This window comes from Caloenas nicobarica, chromosome 4 (assembly GCF_036013445.1).
Source record: "Caloenas nicobarica isolate bCalNic1 chromosome 4, bCalNic1.hap1, whole genome shotgun sequence".
NCBI classification, from domain to species: domain Eukaryota; kingdom Metazoa; phylum Chordata; class Aves; order Columbiformes; family Columbidae; genus Caloenas; species Caloenas nicobarica.
In genome coordinates, this window is record NC_088248.1 from 20,007,501 (window position 1) to 20,031,569 (window position 24,069).

The following is a 24,069-nucleotide window of genomic DNA, read 5'->3' on the forward strand; positions in this document are numbered from 1 at the left end:
ATACTCTCATATGCAGAAACACTGTATTGCTTTTTCGTATTGTTACATGTAGTCTACACAGGGCTACACTGTAAAGGAGAGAACTCTCCTCCCAACGACAACAAAAAATCATCAGTGAAATGACTGAGACAAGGGATATATGAGCAGTGCTGCTAACTCAAAGTGCTCAGAAATTAACAACCGTGTTTTGCTGATTAATTTTATATGCACACAAATAGTGAGATGGTAACTTTCAAAAATATATATTCACTGAATACAGCACATCCACGTCTGTTCTGTCACTGCCATGGTTTGGGGGCTGACATCTCAACTTACCAAGTATCCTGTAAAAAACATTCTAATATTTAAAGTCTTAAAAGCACACCTAGTGAGCTATAGCAAAGCATAGATGGGTTATAAAATATCAGGGGTCTTAAAAAGTAGTAACAATTGTTGTCACCAAATGTGATCATAGCAGGGAGAACTGTTTAATGGATCTGGATAGTGTGAGAGAAGCTTGCACGGGTTGCTTGTTGCAGATGGGGTTAAACATATTCAAGTGTTAAACAAAACCAGGCATGGAAATAACAAATGTTTTTGTTCTGAACCCTGGTGTTGAAGATACAAAGTCATTTGTCTGTGTAATAAAACACAATCACCTACTTTTCCCTCTAGTATGACTTTAATAGTTTAAAATCAAATCTGTGCAGAGTGTACTTTGTTCACATTACATATTTGTGGTTAAAAACCACTTCATCTGACAGTTTAAAAGCATTATTTTAAAACAAAAGAATTAAACACAGCTTCTGCTAAAAAATCTGCAAGTTACATGGATGCAATATACAGGAGTATAAAAAAATCAACAGTATTCTACAGAAAATATTCTCAAAATAGCAAATAAGGATTAGGCATGTAGGCATGATCCTGAACTGAACAAATACAAATTATAAAACAGCTAACAAAATTTAAAAAAAATCCTGAATATCTGTATAAAAGAAGCAAGGATTCAAAGTGCAGGTGCTCCAGTTTTCACTTTAACATATTATTCAGTAACTTGATACCAGATACTATTCATTTTATATAAAGTGACCGTGTTCTCAGTAAGACTTAAACATTCAGTTACATTATCTTGCAGATTTTTTTTTTCATTACTTCTACTTTACACTGTTGTAAATGAAGACTTATGCAATACAGGTTTTTATTTTTTTACTCTAACAAGGATATAATAGGTTGGTGGTAAAGGTTAGTTTTAAGAGCTAAGCTATAATTGCTGTAGATCCAGCCTTAGAAGTGTGTGTGTATATATATATATATAAATTTTTTAAAAGGCTTTCAATTTTTAAAAAGGGACTCCACCAATCTGTTCTGGGACCTGCACACGCAGCCTTTGGAGCACAACAGCAAAGCTTCCAAGTCCAGGGGTTAAGAACACAGCTCCCGGCAGGGTCCTGCTGGAGATCTCTTGGTGGGTTTGTCTCTGCTGGGTTTGGTGCAGCCAGCGGCCCCTGAACTCAGGGAAAGGCAACTGGGTTCTGCCTTCTGTTGGGGCAGAGATCACCACACTTCACCACGTCTGCCTGACGTGCCAGCTCAGCTTGGGATGGACTTCTCACTTTTGTTTGAAAGTACCATTCTCAAGCAGAGGAAGTTAGGAGCCAGGCAGGTTTCACTGATCTTTCATATATTAAAAAAAAAAAAAAAAAAAAAAAGAAACATACATTAAAAACCATTACCCTCTTTGGGGAAAAAAAAAAAAAGCTATATGAAATAAAACTATCCTCCAAAGATGCTGCCTGGAACTTAATTTCACCTGAGGTCCTGTTCAGGTTGAGAGTGTCCCTTTAAATTTTAGGTACTTCCCGTTTTGTTCTTTTTTTTTCCCCAAGAATCAGATCTCTCTGTATGTATTTTAAAAATGCGCATAAATATCAGCATTAAGTTTACATATAGAAATTAAGAACTAATCTTTACCATTTTATACTGACAGCAAGGTTAATAATACACACATTTCACTGACAACTGTTATATTTTTCTGTATTTTGAATAAAATTTGCATTTGTGTAACATTTCCACAGAAAGAGTGATTATACTTCAAGATAGTTAAGTTTACACTCCAACATTTTCACATTAGTGAAAACAATCATATTTTGAAAATACCAGGGCCTGTGCCAGGTACTAATAATTACTTAATAAAAAAAATAAATAAAAAACCCGACTGCCTTTTATCCCGACATAGTAGAGATTTCGTAGTCACTGGCCGAGGTTATCGGTTTTCCCATCATCCTTACGTTTTTAGCATTAGTAATTCTAGCCATCATGGACACAGGCTTGTCAAAGTACCTCACCAGCGCCGGCTCAGTCAAAAGGGAGGCTAAAAATTGTTCAAAGGTAATGGCCCAGTCTCTGTCAATGCTCGTGCTTCTATGAAGAGAAGTGGCGTGGTTGCTCCGTACCAAAACGGTGTCTTCACCGATGTCCTCGCAGTGCAGCTTTTCTTCTTCGTGGGAACCTGCACTCAGTACTGAGTAGGAGGACATTGAACTATCATCTTTTGTATCATCATCGGAAATAAGCATGGAAGAACCGGCCCCGTTGTCCCTGGGAGAAGAGTCTTCCAGCTTAATGTCTTCCATCTGCATGCCCAGGGTGCTGTCGGTGCAAACGGCATCCTCGTCGTTGGTGACAAGGCTGCTTTGGAACGGCTTGTGCTTCTCCAGGGGGTACTGCTGGTTCTCTTTCTTCTGAAACAGCTCGCTTGGAATGGTTTTGCTGCAGTTGGTACTGCTGCTGTCTGTCTCTTTTGTGGGCTGCACACTGAAGAGCTTACCAACCTCACCTATCTCCAAAAGCAAGCTCGTCACAGCAGCGGTAGCGTGGTACAGATCTTGTTCATTAGGGTCTTCGCTGAACATGTTGTACATGGTCTTGCACAGTTCAATGAACTGTCCCTAAACGCAGAGGGATGCAGCATTAATGAGAGAGCAGGAAACAAATCAGACTGAGAACTAGTAAATCGGTTTAAAAAGTTTGGGATGGAGGTAGGACACAAGAGTTTGTGTGATTAAACTGAAACTGGAAATAATCTGGGTGTAGTCTAGAAAGCATTTTTTTAGGGGCAGCCAGATGCGTTTCCTCTCTCAAAGCTATACAGAATAAACTGTTGAATGTTACTTCCAGCGTATGACAAATTTATTTCTCTGCAGCCGCAGGAGGGCAACAGAGGGCGAGCAGTGAAGCACCTAGCATTCATTTTGGTGGATTTTCTTGTAGGAATTATCCTAAGTATAACTAGGGGTCTGATAAAACTAATGAGAAGTAATGAAAAATGAGAGACCTGCAGCACTCTTAATTGACAGTGGTAAGTTAGTTGGATGAGAGCCTTTTGGAATTCAAAACTCATGAATTAAATAGTAAGGAGATTTGCTAGGGCTACCTTAAGTGAGAAGTATTGTTCTACAGGGAATAAACTTCTCTATATGCTCTGGAGGAAAGAGCTGTTCCAATGGGCCCCCTGCTCCTCAGCTGTTATGGATCTAAGGGGAATGAGACTGACAAATTACAAAATGTAAAACGCTTCTTTTAGGTAATGCGTATCCCACATTACGCACTAGCTGTTGATATTCATGTCATATCACCCTCTGTCTAGAGATCAAAATGATATGTTATCAGTCCTATATGTGTGTATCTCATTTTTAGGATGCTTTGGGAGCTGAATGACAGTTACAGTATATTGCAAACAACCAACTTCTGTAATCAGCTGACTGCTGCTTTGGTAAAAAAGTATCTGCCTCAAAATAAAACCTTTACTCAGTGTTAACATATTGAATATTTATAGGTATGGGAAGAAAGTTTAAAGTTTATGAAAAGTAAGTAAGTGTCATCAGAAGTACCTGATTCAGTTTGGGCAAGTCCTTTGGGTTTTTTGCTTTGGACTTATTCTCTTGGCTCCACATTCTCAGATAATTTCGATTCTCTTGTGAGCTCTTCTTGCCTATTGTAAACAAATTATCGAGAAATGGAGGAAAAGTCCATAAAGAAACCTTAAATTAATACTCTACCTCCTCCCCATTTTCAAAAGGAGCATCTTTACCAGAAACGAAAGATGTAATTCAGATGGAAACACCATGCATACCTTTGTCTGTTTTCAGGCTCACTGTAACAAACCCATCTTCTACTCCCTGTTTGTTCCTGCTGTCTAGGCCAACAACTGGGAAGTCGAGGGGTGGGGAGAGAAAGAGAGAACAGTGTGGGTTTGGATACATATGTACTTTCCATGTGTCCAGTGCAAAACAAAGAAAATGTTTACACTGCAGAAAATGCAGAATTAAAAGATTAGGACTAAATGATGATTTTTGCTTCTGCTTGAATCTGATGACAAATTCTACATAATTAATAAAATAAATACTTAGATAGGGACCATCTTAGGTTTTGTTTGTGTAGTACAATGTTTAGCCTGTGTAACCACAACACAAACAGCTTCCAGTATGATATGTTTTGTGATCATATTAGTGCATCATCTTCTGTCTGTCAAGACTTAAAGTTGCCATATCTAATCTATTAATTCTTATCTGTATTTTCAAACAACCTTTCTTCTCCCTGTAATCTGAAGGATGAGCAATATTTTTCTTGAATCAGAGAGAAAATTAACATCGAATATCTCAAGGAAGAGAATGCTGTTTAAGACAACAGTGATGAGAGCCAGTTTTTCATTAGGGCACAAAAAGATTCCAAATTGCTTAACTACATTTTGATATATGTTTTGGTTTCAGTTTTTTAGAATATTTGAAGTTCTGATCCAAATAAGTCTTGAAAGCCAAGATATTTATTCTCGTTCTCCAGCAAGGCACATACACTGCACTTATCACAAAATTACTTCTATTGCCACACACTGATGACGTTATTCTGAGAGAATTCTGCAATGCACAATCCAGGGGAGCTCTTAGTGTACACACACCTGCACCTCTAAGGATATCACAAAATACACAAAGACTACATTCTTCTTTTTACAGAGAATACTTTACTTACAAAGTTTAATCCAATAAAAAAGTAGCTTCCTAAAAAGACATGATGTTTGTACCTCATCTTTTCATGCCAGAGACAAAAGATGCCTACCATGTGTGCATTCTGGTGTGATGTCCTCAAAAAAGTACTGAGTAGCTTCAAAAGCGGAGTCTGGCTCTTCTTGCTCAGGGGATGGATCTAAGAGATATAATAAAATTCTGTGATTAAAAATTCCACCCTTTAATTAAAAACTAGCATATTTCCACTGATACATTTAGAATGCCAGTTTCTAGAAGTAAAAGTGTGAGGATGTGATGGGTTAGGAATCATCTCTTTTCAGCTCAGGGGAGATGAACAACTAGAACTGGTATTACCCTTTTACTGTCTCCTCCCCGATATCCAATACTGACTAACAAGTAGCTGTTTGCAGGGGCTGGCTTGCCCATCTTCCCATGTCTACTTCCATTGCTTTCTTCTGTGCAGCTCAGCATGTCCTAAGCAAGGTATGAACCCTCTCCTAGCTGGAAACAGTCTGTTGTGATTTGGTATGAACTTACCAGTCCCTGAATACCGGAAACTGCATTCTTAGAAACTGATCTCTTCTGTTAACAGTTCAATATTTTTTTTTTTCCCCCAGCTAAATTAGTGAACCACTCAAGCCTACCCCCAGCAAACCCAGCTGTGAGCAATCAGGGACACACGTTCAAAGCACGTTAAGGTGAACGTCCTCTCAAGGCTTTTAGATATCTTCGCCATAGGATGTAAATGCGCACGTGAACTAAACTACCCAAACAGAACATACTTAAATCGCAGATTCAGTGAGGACAGCAATAGGTTCTTTATGAAACATAAATGACAAGCTAGAGAGGATATAATTCTAGGACATAATTTTCTTCAGTGGTAAAACTGTTCTGAGATGTTTCCATCCCCTCTCCACCATAAACTGCCCTTCTCACTTAGCCAAGTCCAACAGTGTGTACAGCTCCCTGGAAAACACACCTGTGAAATGATCTGTAGCCTCCGTCTGCAAACAGTTCATCAGCCCAGACAGGAAACCAAGAAGAAAGCCTGGGCACAGAAATGAGTAGCCAAGGCACACAGGAACATTTTAAGCTGGCTTCACTGATAAATGAAGTGCATTATAGTAACAAACGTGGAAGAACACTGTATTTGTTATGCATGGGGGAAGTCACCAAATCCAGCTAAACAGGCAAGAGACACATGTAAGTGGCCTGTTTATAGAGGGCTGCATGGCTGCTTTCAGACTTTCTAAATCCATGTCTGGTTAAGGTAGAAGCTCTCTGCATAAATAGCTACAGTAATTCCCCAAATTCAATTTTTAATCGGGAAAGTTAGGCATAAACAACTTTGCTCGAAACTCCTGTTTTCAACAAGACAACCGCTATTTTAATATCATTTACTTACCAGGCAAAACATGCATTTTATACAGTAGCTTCAGCTTCTCCGTAAGATCTCCATGGCATGCGGCACCTAAACAGCATTATATACAGTATGTTAATACTCAGCATTCAATGCTATTCTATTTATTATTGCTACAATCCTACATTTTGGAAGCTGCTACGTTCACTCTGGGAAGCGCTGTACCCCCTTTACAGCCCAAGATCATAAGGCAGTCACTTGACTTCTAAGATCATAAGGTCTGTAGTAGAAATAGCAAGAGAACACAGACGACCTTACCCTGAATTTCGTACTTCAGTCTTGGGTCCTTCTTTAAATGTCTATTTTATAATGCTCAAAAATAATCTATGATCATCACATTACCACTCAGAAAGGCCTCCAGCTGAAAGTTAAGACGACCTTTTTGTGTGGACTTCAAACTTTATGATCCACAGATCCAATAATATCATATGATTTAGAACAGTAAGATATTTACAAAAAAAAAGAGAGAGAAATTCAAGTAAACATCATTTATCACAGCTTAGCCATGGGCTAAAGTAACATTCAGGCAATACTTTATAGTGATTTATCCACCTCAACCCATATTCCTTTCTGGCCTACACACAAAAATTAGGTGTATGAAATCCAAACGGTATATTGTAGCCCCTCCTTCCAATTAATTAAACAGATATTAGTTAATTTTGAAGTACTGAAATAAGTGATAGTCAGACTGCTTCATAAATCTTGTTATGACATATAATTCATAAACAAATGAATTAACCTTCATTAATTAGGTTATGCAGATATTTACCTTACAGACTACTATGTCCACTATGCTATGCACTATGCTATGCAAACTACAAAGTGTGGTTTGGCAAATACTAAAAATCACAGTCTATTGTAAAGCTTAAGACTAGAATAAATATAGATGTTAAGCCAAAGAACTGAGTGCATCTACATTAGCCGTTTTACTTTTCACTCGGTCCTTTTTATGCACAAAACCTCCTTGTGTTCCTTTCTGGTGTACTACACTGTGCAGATAATGCTCTTCTGGTAAAACTATGCCTTAGGTTATGCACCCAGGTACCATGTGAAGTGCCCCACTACTAAAGGTGACATGAAATAACCAAAGCACAGAACGGGCCGCAGTTCCATGTCCACCAGCAACAGCTGGCGATGCATTCATCAAAATAGGATTCAGGGCACAGAGTATCTGGTGACACTTGTAGGCTTGCTCCTCTCCCTGTCCCCAGATGTGCAGAGAACTGAAAAAGCTCAACTGCTCCTACTTTTAGCTTTTTGCCTGAGATGAATCTATGTGTGCTTTCTAATGCCAGGCCCTTCTTACAAGACAGCACAATGAGGCACAAATTTACCAGACATGTTAACCGGACTCTCAGGTGCAACACTCTGGGTCTCCCCAGGGAGAGGTCAGAAAGTTTTACAAAGGGAAGAACAGTCCACTGGCGATGTGCAGGAGCTGCCTGACAGCTGCAGTGGGCTACCCAAGAGCTGAGCATTGATGCTGTATTAAATAATAATTTTTTTAAAAAAGCAGCTTTAAATTTACTTTGTGGCAAGAGAAGAAATTGTGCTTGGAAGAGAGCATGACTACACCCTTTGAATCTTTCTCCTTGAAACGGCAACAGTGAAAGCTGTCACCTTCACATAGCAACGGATGTCCTCACACATACCTGCTCTTACCCCTCTCGGGACTTGACCACCACACTCCTTTTCATGGCATGACAAGGAACAACCTTCCTGAGCCCCCTTTCTGACTGTTCTCCTTCTGCTAATACTACGCAGGTGTCAAGCCTTTTCTGGGCATAATGTTGTATGTGCATGGTTTTCCCTCTGTCTTCTTTGAGGCCATTAACAAAGTAATTAAACAGGTTAGACCTTTATTCTGTTAATATAAAACTTAGTAACAATGTAAAAGTGGTGGCTTTGGCTGCCCATCCCTTGAACACAGGTGGAGGGGTGCAGAGTGTTTGTACAGCATTTAGCTCCCTGAAAGGATCAGAGTGGTGAGGTTACCGCTCTGCCTTCTGAACATCCTCCTGCACCCTGTGCCTGGACTAAAGCTGTTTTCAGAAAAAACAACTACACACTTGGGTACTCCTTGAGAGACACAGTTTTCATGGTGCCAACTTTTGCATGAGGCTGTGGCAAGCGCTGCAGACACCGGCAGTCACTGGAGAGGTGGAAGAGCTGCACACTCTGAAAAGGGAATATTGCAAAAGCATGATGGGAGGCAGGGGTCCACTTTGAACATGTGGAAATTTCTCTAGCTTACTGGGATTCTGAGTCAACGACTGACATGCTATAATCCAGTGGGGGATGGGGTGCAGGTGAACTTCTTCATGGGTGAATATCTCAAACAGTTCATAACCAAGGCTGACAACTCTTTCTGAGCAGCACCCTCTGAGAGCAAACTAACAAAGACCACTCCTTTATCTGAACTCGCAGTAACACGACAGGGAGCACATGAACAGAAAAAAAATACTAGGTTGTTCCATCTTCACTTAGCTGAGGCCCTAGAGACACCCGAAGTAGGAGGTTCTTGAGCTGTTTGCTGCAGGGGCTATGAAAAGGAAACACACACTCTTGCTTGCAATTACAGTGCTCTCATATCCCAAGGATTTTGTGCTGATGCAAAAGGGCCATGAGCCCACACTGGGACACACAGCACCCAGTTTTACCTCCTCTTCATGGAGCTCCTAGCAGGTGTCAGTGGCATCAGAGAGGCTTTGAGGGAGCAAATCCTTATGGCTACATGGAATAAGGCCATTGAATGGGAGACTTGGGAAGGGGAAACGCTTCAGGTGCCATGGCTGCTTCAAGCATCAACAAGCACTCTCTGAGATGGGCTTCCTCTAGGAAAGACAAACTTGACGAACCAGAGCCAGAGTCCAACACTGCTGTTTGGATAGAGCAAGAACAGAGAGGATAGTGCCCACAGGCCACCTCCAGAATGTCCATCCTCTGACCGTGCTCTCCAAGACAGCCACAAGGAAAAGGTGACAGAGCTCTCTGTTGAGCAGATGCACCTTGCTCCAAAAGAAGATATTCCCCAGTTAGGAGGCTTTCCTAGCCAAGGCATCTTGTGTTTGTCAGGCAGACTGAAGCAGCTGATGTTTGTGTAATTTTTAAAAGTCCTGGGGCATGATGAAATATGCTCAGACAAATCCCATGTTGTTTTTGGTGACTGTGTTGTCCTTGCTACCATTCATGCACTTCATAAACAAAAAAGGGGTTGGGGGCTAGGGATAAGGGGTTGATTTAAAAAAAAAAAATAAAAAATTAAAGCTATGCCGCACTGAAAAAATGTGGTTTTGCAAAATAAGCAGTTTTGATTGTTTTATTTTAGTTCAGTCATGTGGGCTAATAGCCACATTTATGCATTTTATATTAATTTCTGTTCACAGTACTCAACACTGTTCCTTGTTCTGATTACTCATTACTGGTTCTAAAAAAATGCTGTCTCAACCAATAACTGGTTGATTGTTATTAACAGAATCCTGTAAGCAGCAAGAGTAGTTAATCCATGGATCATGTCTCAAAAGGCCATTAAGTGTTACCTGACAAACAGTCCCTCAAATACAATTCAGAACTGCATCATAGGAAAGAAGCACTGTTTTTTCGGTGGTGTGAGGGGCAGGTGTGCAGTCAGGTTTACTGTCACACAGCTGTTTTGCATCTGTGAGAGAATGGGTGTTACCATTGCTATAGAGAGGTTTTAATGCAAGGCTGCATTTGGAGCCCCAAGGCTTAAAAATACCGTAGTTATACAAAGAGTTGCTGAAAGCCAGATTAGGAACCCTCTTCTCTCTCAAAAAGGATCAAAATGTAAAGCTGCAGGAAACGTCAAGTTGCCATGAAATAACACATGATAGATGGTGAGATGTTGGTCACTTAAAAGGAATAACAACTCCTGCTATACTCAAAAAAGGGGTGGCCAGCTCCTGCCTCATCCTCGCTTCTTCATTATTAACCTTGGGGCTTGCACATTCCTTTTGTTTTCCAATACTGACTTTCATATCTTGAAACCTTGCTTCTTCAACACTTGCATGGGCCATAATCTCCATTAATGACATTCAGTCTCCCTATGTGACCTGTACCTTCACTTTCTCCTTTCTCAGGTGACTTCCACTTTGTTCTCTCTCTTAGTCTATAGCTTTGGTTACTGATTTCAGAAGTAATATAGGTAGTATCTCTCACTGCATATACTGTGAGGCACGATACCTTCCCTTCGCACAGTGACGCATGTATGTGGGGTGGCAGCAGACTTTTGAAGAGAAGCACTTGTAGCCAGAGGCAAACAAAACTAGCATCCTCACTCTCTCCTTCCCCTGCCCCTTTTATGTACACATACATTTCTCAAAAGTCGTCTTCTTGAACAACCAAGGGAACAAATGCTGCCTCTCTCCCCTTTTCAGAGCTGGTAGCACTGACAAAAGGTATAAATTCCCAGCTTTCAGGGGAGGTTTACAGGAGCAGGTAACAAAATGCAGAGTCACCAAGAGGTGAACGCTACAAAAGATCATACAAAAGACTTTGCCAAAGGAAATACTTGAATTAGAAGTAACCACACCATTATTAAGCACGCAAGTCATTCTCGTGTCAAGAGTCAATGGTCAGGGAAATACTCAGATCCTAATGGACATGTAGTTCATGTGTGGTCCTTCTCCCACTGTGATACCCAACTGGCTAATGTAAATGCACGTACAGAGACGAGGTCAAACCCCAGTGGGAACCACTGTCACAGGCATGATAAAATGAACTGAACAGTAGCATGAACAGCTCTTAAAACACGGGTGACTTTTGCAAATTGGCATACATCAAGCTCAAACTCATTAGCTGATAGTTAATATAACATCTGTGTTTCTGACAGAGTGGATCCGCTTTAGAAATAAACTGTTTGGGTCAGATTATTTTGAGAGTGCTGTGAATTCTCCGTACTTAGCCCAGAGACAAATTCACGGAAATTGATGAGCAAGTCTCCGTTTTCATCAAGAAGCCTGAATAAGCGTGCAGCTAATACATCTGAATGAGTTCCACATGCCCAAGGGAAGAGGAGAGCAAACATCCCCTTGAACTGCTCAAAGTCAATCCGGTACTGCTCCAGATAAGGCAGGCTGGGGTCATGCCGGTCAATAGCGTTGCTGTTTCCTCCCCAGTAGCAACTAGTCAGATGTTCTGCCTGAACAGAAGACAAATGCTGTGAGATTGTCATCACCTCTGTGAACAACTCATTGCTATTAATGACAAAAAAAAAATCCAAACAATTAATACACACACACTCTTAAAACAACACAAGACTAGCAGATGTATTTCCATCTACCTAGCCCTTGCATTTCTGCAAGAGGTTTCTCCTCTAAACTACTGTAGAAAGGACTACTTTTTCAGTCTTACTGAAGTCAGTGACAATTCTGCAGCTGATTTCAGTGGAATCTAATTCAAAATTATTCAGAAGTTTAGAGAAAGAGATCTACATAGTCATCAAACAGGGTGGACTGTCTGACTAGGTCTCACTGATGCCATGGAAGACTGAAAGAAGGCACTGCAGGATTTTGACAATTTTAAGACCTGACATTACAGATGGGAAATTCCAAGGAAAGGAATTCCTTGTGCTATACTGAAAGATTTCTGTTATAACAAAACAGAAGAAGAAAGTACCTTCTTTCAAAGCACTGTGCATGAAGATGAAGCTAAAGCATTTTAACTGCTCACCTTTAAATTTGTGGATCTAATGGTATTGCCTTACAATCGACTTACAAAGACACATCACTTTGTGGCACTGAATTTCCATGTAATAAAGTATACATTAAAGTATTAACAATGGTAAAAATAAGATATTATGATATAGAAGTATTAACTGTCTGAGACAATAGAATAAAAGTATTTCTGTGCTAAATTCCGAAACTTAGGTCAGGTAGTGACAGACATATCTAAATTGCTAAAGACTGATCAAAAATCTCTATATATACACTTTTTCATTATAATAATTTTCATCTGTATATATTTATTTTTTCTATGGACAATTACTGACTTATTTTCCGAGCTTTAAAAAACTAATTGGGTGGGGGTTTTTTTTGTATATTCAATAATACAACAACTAATTCAAGTTTGTATTAAGATCATAGAATAGTTTGGGTTGGAAGGGACCTTTAAAGGTCATCTAGTCCAACCTCCAACAGTATACCTGACAGTAAGTAACTCCCAGACCTAACCCAGTCTTTGGAAAACAAACAGTCCTGTATCAAATACAAATGTTTCCATTTCCTGCAGGCACATGATCTTCACTTTGCTTTACCTTGAAAAGAGCATACAACTCCTCCAGCTCATCGATAGTAAAAGAAGTCTCTGTCACAATAGTTCGTACCTTGGAAACATAACATTAACAGTTATAGATTTGTCTCATTGAAAAGCTAATTTCGTTTCAGAAATTGCCTCAATACTTACCACATTGCGCTTTGTAGTATCTTCAAGAGTTTGGATAACTTTCAGCCTTTGTTTGAATCTCATTTGTTCAATTAAATCTGCTCGGATACTTCCAAATTTCTTAAAAGAGAAAAAGGAGTACAGGATAGTCTGTGTATTAATATTTGGATTACTTAGCTTGCTTTTAATGTATTTAAGAAATTAATTTAATTATGTGATATACCACAAATGGTATATTTAAAGAACTGCTGTTAAGGCATTAAGGTATTTTTCTAACACATGGCAAAGGTATGAAGACTTTAGGAGTATATCAGTAGATTCTATTTTTCCCAATAACTTATTTTCATTTTATTTTAAAAGTCTTTATTAAGCTACAAATCCTCACATTTCAAACCGTAATCTCAAGTAGTTGCAAAATTCTTCCATAGCAAATCTCTAAGAATGGATTATTTCATAACTCCTCTGTTACAGAGCAGATATTTAGACTAACTGGATTTCTAACAGCTGAGAGAGTATAGCAGTCCTTACATCCACAAGGATCTGAAACTGAGCATCAAGAACGCAACTTCCATTAGGAAGAAAATGCTCTAAAGTGCCCAAGTCTTATTTTCAGAAGGTTTTTTTCACAATGCACCTCAGGAAGCTCCTGCACGTGCTACAGAAGCATCCCAGGGGAAAACCTATTAGGAATAATATTCCATGATTTCATATATAGAGGAATGCTTAATTCCTAGAATTTTTTTTGTGAACTGTAGGTTTTTGACCATCAAGAAAACACTTGCAACATATACTTAGAAATGCATAGATGACCAGGAGGAACCATAATGCCAGACATCAACTATGCCACATATAAAGATAAAGGGGATGGCAAGACACGCTTTCATATAGCATGGATTTATATTTCCAGTGCATCTACACAAGCAGGTCATAATTTGCTAACACATTCTTGTGTGATCGAATTAACACTAAAGCTGTGATGCTGCTTGCACCTTTATTATGCAACTTGGCAGTAAAAAGATGTTTCAGGTACTTGGAATATTCTACAAATCAAGAAGACTTCTGAAAAAATGGACTCTAGATAAACATCCATAAATATCAAGCATCACAGAGGTCACAAAACCTTGAAAAGAGTGGGGTTTTTTGTGGCTCTGAGGCCACATCTGTTCCAGTAATCAGGGCTTATTCTCTGCTGTGGAGACCAAATGCAATGGTCTGTTCACATCCATACAATTAAAACTCATGTAGCCTACAGAAAAGGAAGATTGCATGCAATTACCTCCTGGGAATGGACCCTTGCCCATGTTAACTTTCAAATCATACAAGGAATTGTTGGAAGTGTGCATTGTATTTGTTATTTATATTCTCTTATTTCAAGAAAGTTTCTCTTTCAAAAGTAGAAAGCCAGTTCAGTATCATCATAGAGCTTAATCATACTAATGGCTTAATTATGAAAAATTTCCTCTGCGTCACTTCACCTGTCACTAGAGACTGCCCCTATATGCATCTGACATGACTACCTAAGAGCTGGACAGGATAGAGTGTGATAGTGAGCAGCTCTTCATAAAACAATCCAAATATTGTGCTTTTGCCAGTGCTGCTACTCCACCAAATTCTCAGACTCATTATGCTCTCATGACTAATACCACAGGACAGTCTGCAAGGGACAAGGTTTTCCTCCCATTTTGGGGGTGGGGGGGTGTGTGTTTGAGGGAGGGCAAAGGGCTCCAAGAAAAAGCATTTTTATCAGCTGGAGGTCTTTCTAATTTTTTGTAAACACTAATTACTAGAAGAACAAGGATAGATGGCCACCCAACAAGTACCTTTAACAGCTTAAATTCTAGAAATAGCAACAATATGCTCACTTACTTGATATTTTGGTCTTTGTAATTGCAACAAAGCTAACACACTAACTTCCCAGCCCTGACTGCACACGACTAATTGAGGAACCTAACAGTCACTGAATAACAGATGCCTTGAAGTTTTTTACGCTGATAGTTTACTAATGTTTTGGTTTGGTTTGGTTTGGGTTTTTTGTTTGTTTTTGTTTTTACTAATCAAACCAACCAACTACAATGACTCTCCTGAAACTAATTCTCTCTTTGCAACCTGCTCCTGCTTTCCTCACACTTCTTCACTCCCCATACTATTTGTTTTGCCTAATTATACTGGAGCACAGTTGGTTATTTATCTAGAAGGATCTACAAGGTTCTGTGCTGCATAAGCCCCAAAAAAGACAGACTGGCTCTGCACAGAGTCTGGTTATTAATCTAAAAACAGTTAAGCTGATGCAAGCTCTCTTCATGATGAGGAAATAAAAAAATACAAAGGAAACATAATTTCACATAAACATTCTTCTCTCCATTATAATATTGTGTGAAGGAGAAGAACTACACATCTAACTTGATTCAGTTTGCTATTCAGTGTAGAATACACTAAGTTCTACCTACTTCCTTCTTAAATAGATTTCATGCTATTAGAGCAAGGAGGCTCTAGGGACTTAGGAAGTGCCTCTGAAACAGCTGTCATGTTGCTGGTACATCTTGAGCTAAAAATACTAATTTACTCTGCATGACAATGGAAGAAAAAAAGGAAGTTAAGGAGACTAATTCTTTAAAGTTATTATTTGTTATTAAAAAATAGTATTTCAGTGTAATCATCAGGGATATTTTAACTGATGGCTTATTTTTAAAATTTAAGGACAATGAAACTGGTTTTTTTCAGGCTTTGTCCTGTGCTTTACAGGCATTAGTTATTTCCAGCTCCTTTCACTTGCAATTTGTTTAGTTTTGGTGATAATACAGGAGCTAGTGGCTCTCTGTACTTGCTGAAAAAAAAAAAGGCAAAAGAAATGAAGTTCCACTGATAATAAGAAGGCCTTCTGAAATCATATAGATTTCACTAATATTTCAGTTTGGAAAAGCATGTACAAGCTTAGATGAGAATTAACCTTTTTTGAGTTACGACTTCAATCTTTTGCATGCAAATCACTTTTTTGTTGTGATCTGCTCTCCTTTGATACTGCAGGTTTCTATACAAAACATCTCCAATTAAAAGTTTTGGTTAAAAGAAAAATAAAGACTAAGCCACTCCCCTGACCCATTTCAGACTTCTGAGACAAGTCTGTATTTATATTTCTTTAATGTTCTTTCAGTTCCAAGCAAAGCCAAACTACAGAGTATCAAATCCCTCCGTAAAGCATGGGCTGGCAAGTTGCTGTTAAGAAATCCTGTCCTACCTCATAAGAAGACCTGATCAGTCTGAAGATATCCACCTCAGGATAAGGCTCTACATCATCACTGAGCAGCGAGTGAAGATGAGGAATGGGTGGAAGAGTGCTGTCCTTATTAGTTACACTGTCCAAATATCTGATGGGCAAAAAAAGACAGAATTGAGAAACCCCAAGATTCATTTGTACCACCTCCCTTCTGAGGGTTAATAGAACAAGGATTACATGTATATGATTAAATGTAGAAATTATCACGGAATCATAGAATAGTTTGGGTTGGAAGGCACCTTTAAAAGTCATCTAGTCCAACCCCCCTGCAATGAGCAGGTTGCTCAGTGCCTCATCCAGCCCGGTCTTGAATGTCTCCAGGGATGGGGAATCTACCACCTCTCTGGGTAACCTGTTCCAGTGTTTTACCACCCTCATAAAAAATTTACTCCTAATGACTCTATTTGGTTTGTTTATTAACCTACTTTTTCACTAAAATCTATTAATTCAAAAGCCTAATTCTTCTGAGTTCTGTTTAGTCCATTCTCAAAACAATTTCCCTTGAGATCAATACTTTTTCTTAGCAGCATTTAAAAGGCAGCAGGCAAAAGATGAAATAAAAAACCCACGTAATCAACTAAAATATTAAACCAAAGTAAGTTTCTATAACCAGGTTTGGGAAGTTTATTTGAATGTCATGAAAGAAGAATTTATATATTTTTGTTCATTTAATATTATTTTAAGATAATATGAGAGTACTTTATATGGGTGAAAAGGGAATATAAGTATGTAAAATATTTACATATATTGTACTGGTTTAAATTGAGTATTTTAACATAGCAGAACATAAATCAGGAAAGGAAGCAAAAAGAAAAAGAAAATGAAGCAGCTTTATTTTTTGTAATAAATACCTTCCCAAGACTGTCATGGCTTCTCCATCATCTTTACAGTTAAGCAGCTTGTCTACATTAGCATCGAGGACAGCAAGCGCTAATTGAAATATCACCTTGATTCCTTCACAGAAGAAACAATCCACAACCACCACTGCACTTTCAAATGGCATTACACTGAGGAAAAGAGTGAGGAACCAGGACAGGGAAATGGTGGATATTACACCCAAGTCCTGCATGCAGTCATAAAGCTGTGGAACATAGTCACGAGCCAACTCTTCAAAGACACCCTGGTCCACCAATGCTCCTGTTGAAAATAAATAAGTGGGATGTTCACTAATTTGGGAGCAACTGACCACATCACCATCTAGGGGAGAAACACATATATGTTCTTTATATATAATACAAAACCTAAGAATATTCTACATGATGCTTACCAACGGTTTCTCACTTTCAGATAAATAGCAGATTCTATTCCACTACTGAGCTGTACATACAAATGGAACTGTAATAAGGGTTGTAGGCTTTTTTTGTTTTATTTATACACTTCATAAGGGCTAACAAAGGGTCCATTTAGTCTAGCACCTACAGAAGCTACATGATGGCTTAGTACTTACTATTATTAACACAAGAATACTTATCATGAGCTATTGGAGGAGACCAGGGTGACTGTGGATTTGCATTTATTTTAAGAGACCTTTGTGTTATACATATCCATACTATAACACCAGTGTTTTAAGCAGACCAGGAAGAAAAAATTTCTAAGGCTAAATGAGTCCCTCAAGTATTTGTGAGCTAAAGTAAAGAGTTTCCATGACAAACTGAAGAGCCATTCACTTCTACATACATAAGGAAACCGTCATCTGACAACAATAGCTTTCTGATACTGTTGCTCTTTCAAATTAGAGGTGAACAGGCACAAAGACTTCTACTGCAAATTGCCAAAGCTCCTGTTTTACCTTAATTAAATAACTGGATCATCTCAAATTCAAATTTTAGCCTTTCAACTATTTTCTATGCACTTTGGTTACGCCCACTTTAGAATGCCACTTAATCCTAAGTAAGTGAAATACCATTAACTGTCACAGTATCTGTTTAGAGAATTGCTCCTATGCTTCCCAGGAAGTTGTCTCGCCACAAGCATTCACAGTTGTATACAAGCCACACATACATCCACACATAGGCCTGTTTCAAGACAAATAATACCAATTATTTCGGTTAATTATTTTACTGTCATTTTAGAAAATTTCCCCATAACATACCAACGACTCTCGTGTTGTAGTAGTCAGGTAGCATACATTCACACAGAGCCACCAGCAGCCAGAAAGCCTCCTCCTCTTTTGCATAAAGGAGGAGTACTGAAGTGACAATATTCATAGCCTAAAATAAACAGAAATATAAATTGCTATACCTGCTTATTCAATATATAGCACAGTAACTGGGCAGATAAGTGGCTACTATAGTTAAGAAATTAGATAAATCTCCCCCAGAAACCGAAGTGACCTGAATCACAGGCATAAGAACTCCAAAACCAGGCACTAGTCAGTGTTAACTCTACTTGTACAAGGTTGTGATGGACAGCAACAAGATGTCTTCTAGGGCGCTTTATTTTTTTGTTTGTTTTTAGTTTTGTTTTGGATAATTGAATGGCACCATTGAAAAAAGTAAAGGAGGTGTTGGAGGGTTATTACAACTAATATATTTAATAGTAGATAAAAATTTAAGGCCGAACAATTTAAGTTTACTGTTTAAAAGGAAAGAATCTTTCTTGAGGGTTCACCTGTCTATTTCTGTTGATGCACTTCGGGACAGATCTGTCGTCACAATCTGTCCAGTCTCTGTACTTACGGGCAGAAAATATGCTTACAGAAAACTACGCACATCTCTCAGCATGCATGGCTAATACTTCTGTTAGAGCAGGTCCTTATGTCAAATCCCTCTGACCTCAGCATTCATTACCGCAATTCCGCAGCATCGAGGCTTCACCTCACAGTGTTATACATGTGTCAGTGTACTTTACACAGCCAAATACTCAACTGTATATGGCTGAAAAAATAGGAATATAAGGAAGGAACTGGAATTCCAGAAATTGAAAGAGTACCAGGGTATTTCAATTACCTGACAATATCCTATATTTGGATTTCTAAAAGCATAAGCTGTCAAGACTCTCCTTAGAGCAGCAATACCCATCTCATTCTGGAACGCAGGGTGTTCCGGCAGGGAGCGGTGCAGATCCCTCTCTATCTCTTCTGTAGCAAGGTTATACTTCCCCATCGATTTCTCCACTAGGTCCTCATAATAGCCAGGATGAGTGGCCATTTCATTAATGGCTCCTGGGAGTGGGAGAACAGTATTAAAACCAGAAGAAAAAAGCAAGGCTTAGCAGATACAGTTTCCCAACATGAAGATCATCTACTACACTTCCATCTTGAATGTCACCAACAAAAACTTTGAAAGCAAATACGAAAAAAAGGATAATGCTTAGGTGACTGAGGTATCACCCTTTCTTGTTTTCTCCTCTAGATGCATTTTATAATGAGGTTTAAAAAAAAAAAAAAAAAAAAAAAAGGCAACAAAGCCTGTCTTTCTTTCAGCCAGGATGAACCAGGAGGCACAAAGAACAAACTAGCTGTGCAGTCACATGGTATCATGAGCTCTCTCCGCAACTGGCTCTGGGTTTGATTATCCTAAATAACTCAAAACATGCCTCTGAGAAAGCTACTTGCCCCAAGGAGGGAGTAGATTACGCCTGGCTGCAGAAAGTATGATAGCCAAAAGGAAGAGACGGGAACTCCTGAGCTCTGTTCCTGCTTCTGAAAATGACTCTTGTCACCTAGGGCAGGGCCCTTAGCCGGTCCTAGGGGTACTACTGCATGCTCACAGGCTTGCTGTGAGATTTCACTGCTGACTCTAAAACTTCCCTGGAAATGAAAATCTCTAATTATATATACACCATGAAAATTGTTCCAAACTAGCTATTAATCGTACACAGGACAGATCTGTGCATTCCTGTATATATTTTCTGAAAACATTTGTTTAATGCCCAGCAGCAAAGAGATGATGCACAAGATTAAGCACTATTAGGGAAGAAACAGAAAACAAACCAGAAAGCATCATTAGGTTATCATATTAAGACCCTGGCATGCTCATATCCTAAATGGCGCGGGTAGCTATGGTAACTATCTCAGGAAGGGGCAGAGCTAGACAAGGCATACAGCAAGTGAAAAATTGTGAAGAAAGCCAGAGGTAGGAACTGATTTCCATAGAACTAGTAATAAAACATATAAAATTCTTCAGCTCTGAAAAAAAGGCCCAAGGGGACAGATATCTAAAGAATACTTGATGGCACAGAAGATAGGTAGAAATATTTTCTCGCCATTTTTCAAGTACTGGAGGCACCTAATAAAATGATATAGTAATTTGCTTTTATTATTAAAAAAAAAAAAAAATCTACAGTGGTTCCATGCAACATGCATAAACTTTGGAATTCTTTTCAACAGCTTGCTGTGAAGACCAAAAGCTTAACTGGATTCAGAAACGACTAAACAAATGGGAAGTAGGCCTGCTGGTGGTTGTTGAACATTTAGAAGCCCCTAGACTGCTGGCTTCTGGTAACAGAGTGTGCATTCTGCTTTTTTATATTATTCCCTAATTACGTGAGCCTGTTTGAGAAAGGGTATTTACCGGTCTAAATAGAACTCTTGTCTAAACAAGTCTGGCGCCTACCAATGATCACAGCCTTACTGGCTCCAAGTATTTTTGGATGCTTATTATCTGCACCTTTAAACATCTTTGAAATCCTTTCTTCCCTCATGCTTTTGTTTATATCCCACAGTCATGTTCAAATGAATACCTACCTGAAAAGAGTAGCCAAAGTTCTCCTCTCATGCCTTCTGGAATGCCCTTCAGCACAAGGTCTCTGGTTTTCTCTGTACGGTACATACAGACTCCTTGGCCATATTCAGCAAAGTGAATCTTCCAGGCCTGTTCCTTCAAAAACTCCTTAGCCTAAAAGCAAAGAAAGGCAGGCACAGAGATGCAGCTTGTCTTTCTAACACTCTGCCCCACTGAAATACTAAGTGCTAAAAAGCCTGTAATACTCTAACTTTGCAAGGGAGTAGGAAATAACTTGGCTATAGTCCAATTATGTTCTTAATGGGCTGCCTCCTCCCATTTCTTAGCTTCTATGCCAGTAGACCTTGCTGTTAAAAGAATGTAATTGAAGCAGTTGTACTTAAGAGCAGGCATACAACCTCTCCTAGATTTACATCCAACTTCGCTTTTTAATGTAGTGAAGTTGTATTGATAAGACGACAATATGTTGAACACTTTATTTCTGTGAAAAATAGTGCCTCAACTCTCTGTCAGGATGAAACTCTTCTGGGTCAGAATCATGTATTTTAGAGAAAACATAATTTAAGAACTTTTTCAGTCAGGTACAGCACTTGGAGGTGTATTTTACCAGCTTGGGGTTGAACTCCTCAGGTGACCTCCGCCGATACATTGTCATTAAAGCTTGAGTTGCTGTTGGAATGCCATTGTCATTGAGATTGAACTGTCGCTCTCCTTCTGACTCAGAGCTCAGGCTTTTATGAGGGCTGGCAGAAATTATACTACTTGATCTTGTAAACACCTGTGGAAAGCAGTCACAAGCAATACAGACATGGGGCTGTGCCAGTCTTGACTTTTTACTTCATTTTATTCCAAAATTTATACGAGCTAACAGCTGACACAAACTGAACAAATTAAATCACCCAGGTACATTCAGAAAGTGAGCATGTGACAGCAGAATTTAAAACAATATAGAATAATGAAACTGTTTCCAGTTTTTCACTCCCCTGCCTAAGAAAAGTAATCCGTCCTATAATCAGAAGTCCTAAGGTAGTGTTAACTTTAAACAGCCCTGGGCAATTAAACCAGCTCACCTGGTCTCCTGTTAACATCCTTGACTGTCCAGAATATAAGATTTCTATACAACATATATTTACATGTGTGCACGTTACACACACACATATGTTACACATACACACCACTCTTGTTTATATATCTAGATATGTTTATACAGACCTACAGAAAATAAATTATTTTGTTCTACAGAAAATTCAACATAGATTGTGATTTGGAAGAAAAATATTTTGAAGAAAAAGGATTTTCTGACTTCTCAAACAGCTTCGAAAATTTATCATAGTAAGATCTTATACAGCAATTCACATCAAATCCTGAAACTGAAATTAGTAGTCACGCACGTCTACATTTATAGTCATATTACCAAATGTAAAAATAGTGCTTACAATTATCAATTTGCTCTTATAATTCAGTAGGTAGAATAAGTAGATCCATTTAGGGCAAAAGGCCAGACTAAGTTTCAGCATTATACCTATACACATATGTGCTCTGGCATACAACTACAACAACATACTGATGGTACATCAACCATCAAAGTAAAAAACCTGACTTTTAAGATTTACACGTCAAACAGGGTAGGGCTACTCAGCACAATACTAAGCTATGGCTTAGTATAGACTTGGAACGTGAGATCTGCCTACATAAAACCAAAATGACACACCACAAAAGCCTTTTCTGCTTTGAGATCTGAACTGCTAAACTGATCTGATGAGGTTGTGATATGAAGCACTTAAATTTCATACATAAAACCTAGGAATTCAGCAGAAGCCTTGATATTCAAGGTGCTGGAGAAAAGTTTATCTAATCATATCTTTTAAGAACCATTTACTTTGCGTAGGTAAATAGGGAGGCAGTTCAGAATAGGGCTATTTGATGTCTAGGGCAGGAGAATTTTTTGTTAGTTCAAATGTTCCAAAGTTCACTAGCAGAGCACATGCAAACTTGCTCAGCTCAGACATATGTTCTGAAGAATCAAAGGATCAGATTTAGCAGTTAGTCTTGAATAAAAAGAGTTTCATATTAACTAATAATTTCTTCAAATTATTAAAATTCCACAATTATATTTTGACTTGGACAAGTCGATAGATATTAAACAGTACTATTCAATTAACCAGTTAGTTAACTACGACACTTTCCAACAAGATACACTGTAAATTCAGCATGTGGCAGCATGAGTTAAGAATAGCTCTTCCACAACAGTGGTGTTTTCTCTTAGGTCTAACATGAAAAAAAAAATCCTAAACACAACATTTAACTGTTCAGCTTAAGAAAGCTAAAGAAATTAACACAAAAGAGGTAACATTTCTGTGTACAAAGGTTTAGCTTTACAAAAACTAAAAGGTTTTTCCTGGCTTCCCTCTCTCCCCACCAGTTAAAATCCCCTTCTTTGAGTAAATGTTTCACATTCCTCCACATACCTCATCATCTGAGCTGATATAGCTTCCAGAAATATTTTTTTCCAGGTATATTCTTGAAGTGGTTTGTTGCAGAAAGTCTGAGATCCTCTGTACAAGAAAGTCTCTATCTTTCAAGTTGGCAAAGAGGAATGTCATTCTGTTTTTTGTGCTGATGGATAATGGGCTAGGCAACACACTGGAGCTGTCTGCCTTTTCCACTATTGTCACCTGGGGAGAAAGAGTAGCTACAGCTTAATACCTTTAATTAATAAAGTTGCCTGGTCTAATAAACCATCCTAGTACAATAAACCCCTGCCATTCTTCCCTTATACTGAATCACCATGAACATCGCTCTGCTGGCAACCAGGATTTGAATACACAGACTTAAAAGTCTGAGAGATGGCTTCAGTACACTCCCTCAAACATCTGGCTTCATTACACTCCTCAGCTAAACTTTGCACTGCTTAGTTTATTTTCCTCAGGCTTTATTGTAGAAGAATCGGTACAACAAAACTTCTTCTGTGAGATGCAGATCTATGGGCTTTCTTGCAAGACCTCTGAATCCCACCTCCTGTTCCCCAACACCAGTATGGGCTCAATCAGACACTTTTCCTTACTTTTTATTTCCAATATATCAGAATAAGCCATTTTTTTTGGATAACACTCTTGTTCTGCTATATTATAGCCACATACTAACAACTGTTATTGCCATTTTATTTTCACAGGACACAGAAAGCTGCAACCAAGGGAAACTAACCCCATGGCTTTCCTTACACAGGTAAACAACTGATCCTGTGACATGGAGATTTGTTCGGCCTTTGATTGTTAGTGAAATAGTCAC

The 24,069-nt window shown here is 38.7% G+C and overlaps 1 protein-coding gene across 3 annotated transcripts in view; it reads right to left on the reverse strand.

Annotated features, from left to right (window-relative positions):
* Window positions 1-2,201: 2,201 nt before the first annotated feature.
* TBC1D9 (TBC1 domain family member 9) overlaps window positions 2,202-24,069 on the reverse strand; it is a 50,796-nt gene continuing 28,928 nt past the window's right edge. Inside the window, exons 7-21 of one of the 3 annotated variants that reach the window (XM_065633443.1) lie at window positions 23,250-23,456; window positions 21,389-21,559; window positions 20,784-20,934; window positions 19,045-19,259; window positions 18,189-18,306; window positions 16,948-17,233; window positions 16,058-16,187; window positions 12,844-12,942; window positions 12,695-12,763; window positions 11,341-11,581; window positions 6,406-6,471; window positions 5,092-5,178; window positions 4,112-4,186; window positions 3,870-3,970; window positions 2,202-2,927 (exon numbers count right to left, since the gene is read on the reverse strand). In XM_065633443.1, coding sequence (XP_065489515.1) covers window positions 2,202-2,927; window positions 3,870-3,970; window positions 4,112-4,186; window positions 5,092-5,178; window positions 6,406-6,471; window positions 11,341-11,581; window positions 12,695-12,763; window positions 12,844-12,942; window positions 16,058-16,187; window positions 16,948-17,233; window positions 18,189-18,306; window positions 19,045-19,259; window positions 20,784-20,934; window positions 21,389-21,559; window positions 23,250-23,456 — 2,742 coding nt within the window. Of the gene's footprint in view, window positions 2,928-3,869; window positions 3,971-4,100; window positions 4,187-5,091; window positions 5,179-6,405; window positions 6,472-11,340; window positions 11,582-12,694; window positions 12,764-12,843; window positions 12,943-16,057; window positions 16,188-16,947; window positions 17,234-18,188; window positions 18,307-19,044; window positions 19,260-20,783; window positions 20,935-21,388; window positions 21,560-23,249; window positions 23,457-24,069 lie in introns of all 3 variants that reach the window. The other 2 variants (XM_065633444.1, XM_065633445.1) reach the window with 2 other exon arrangements.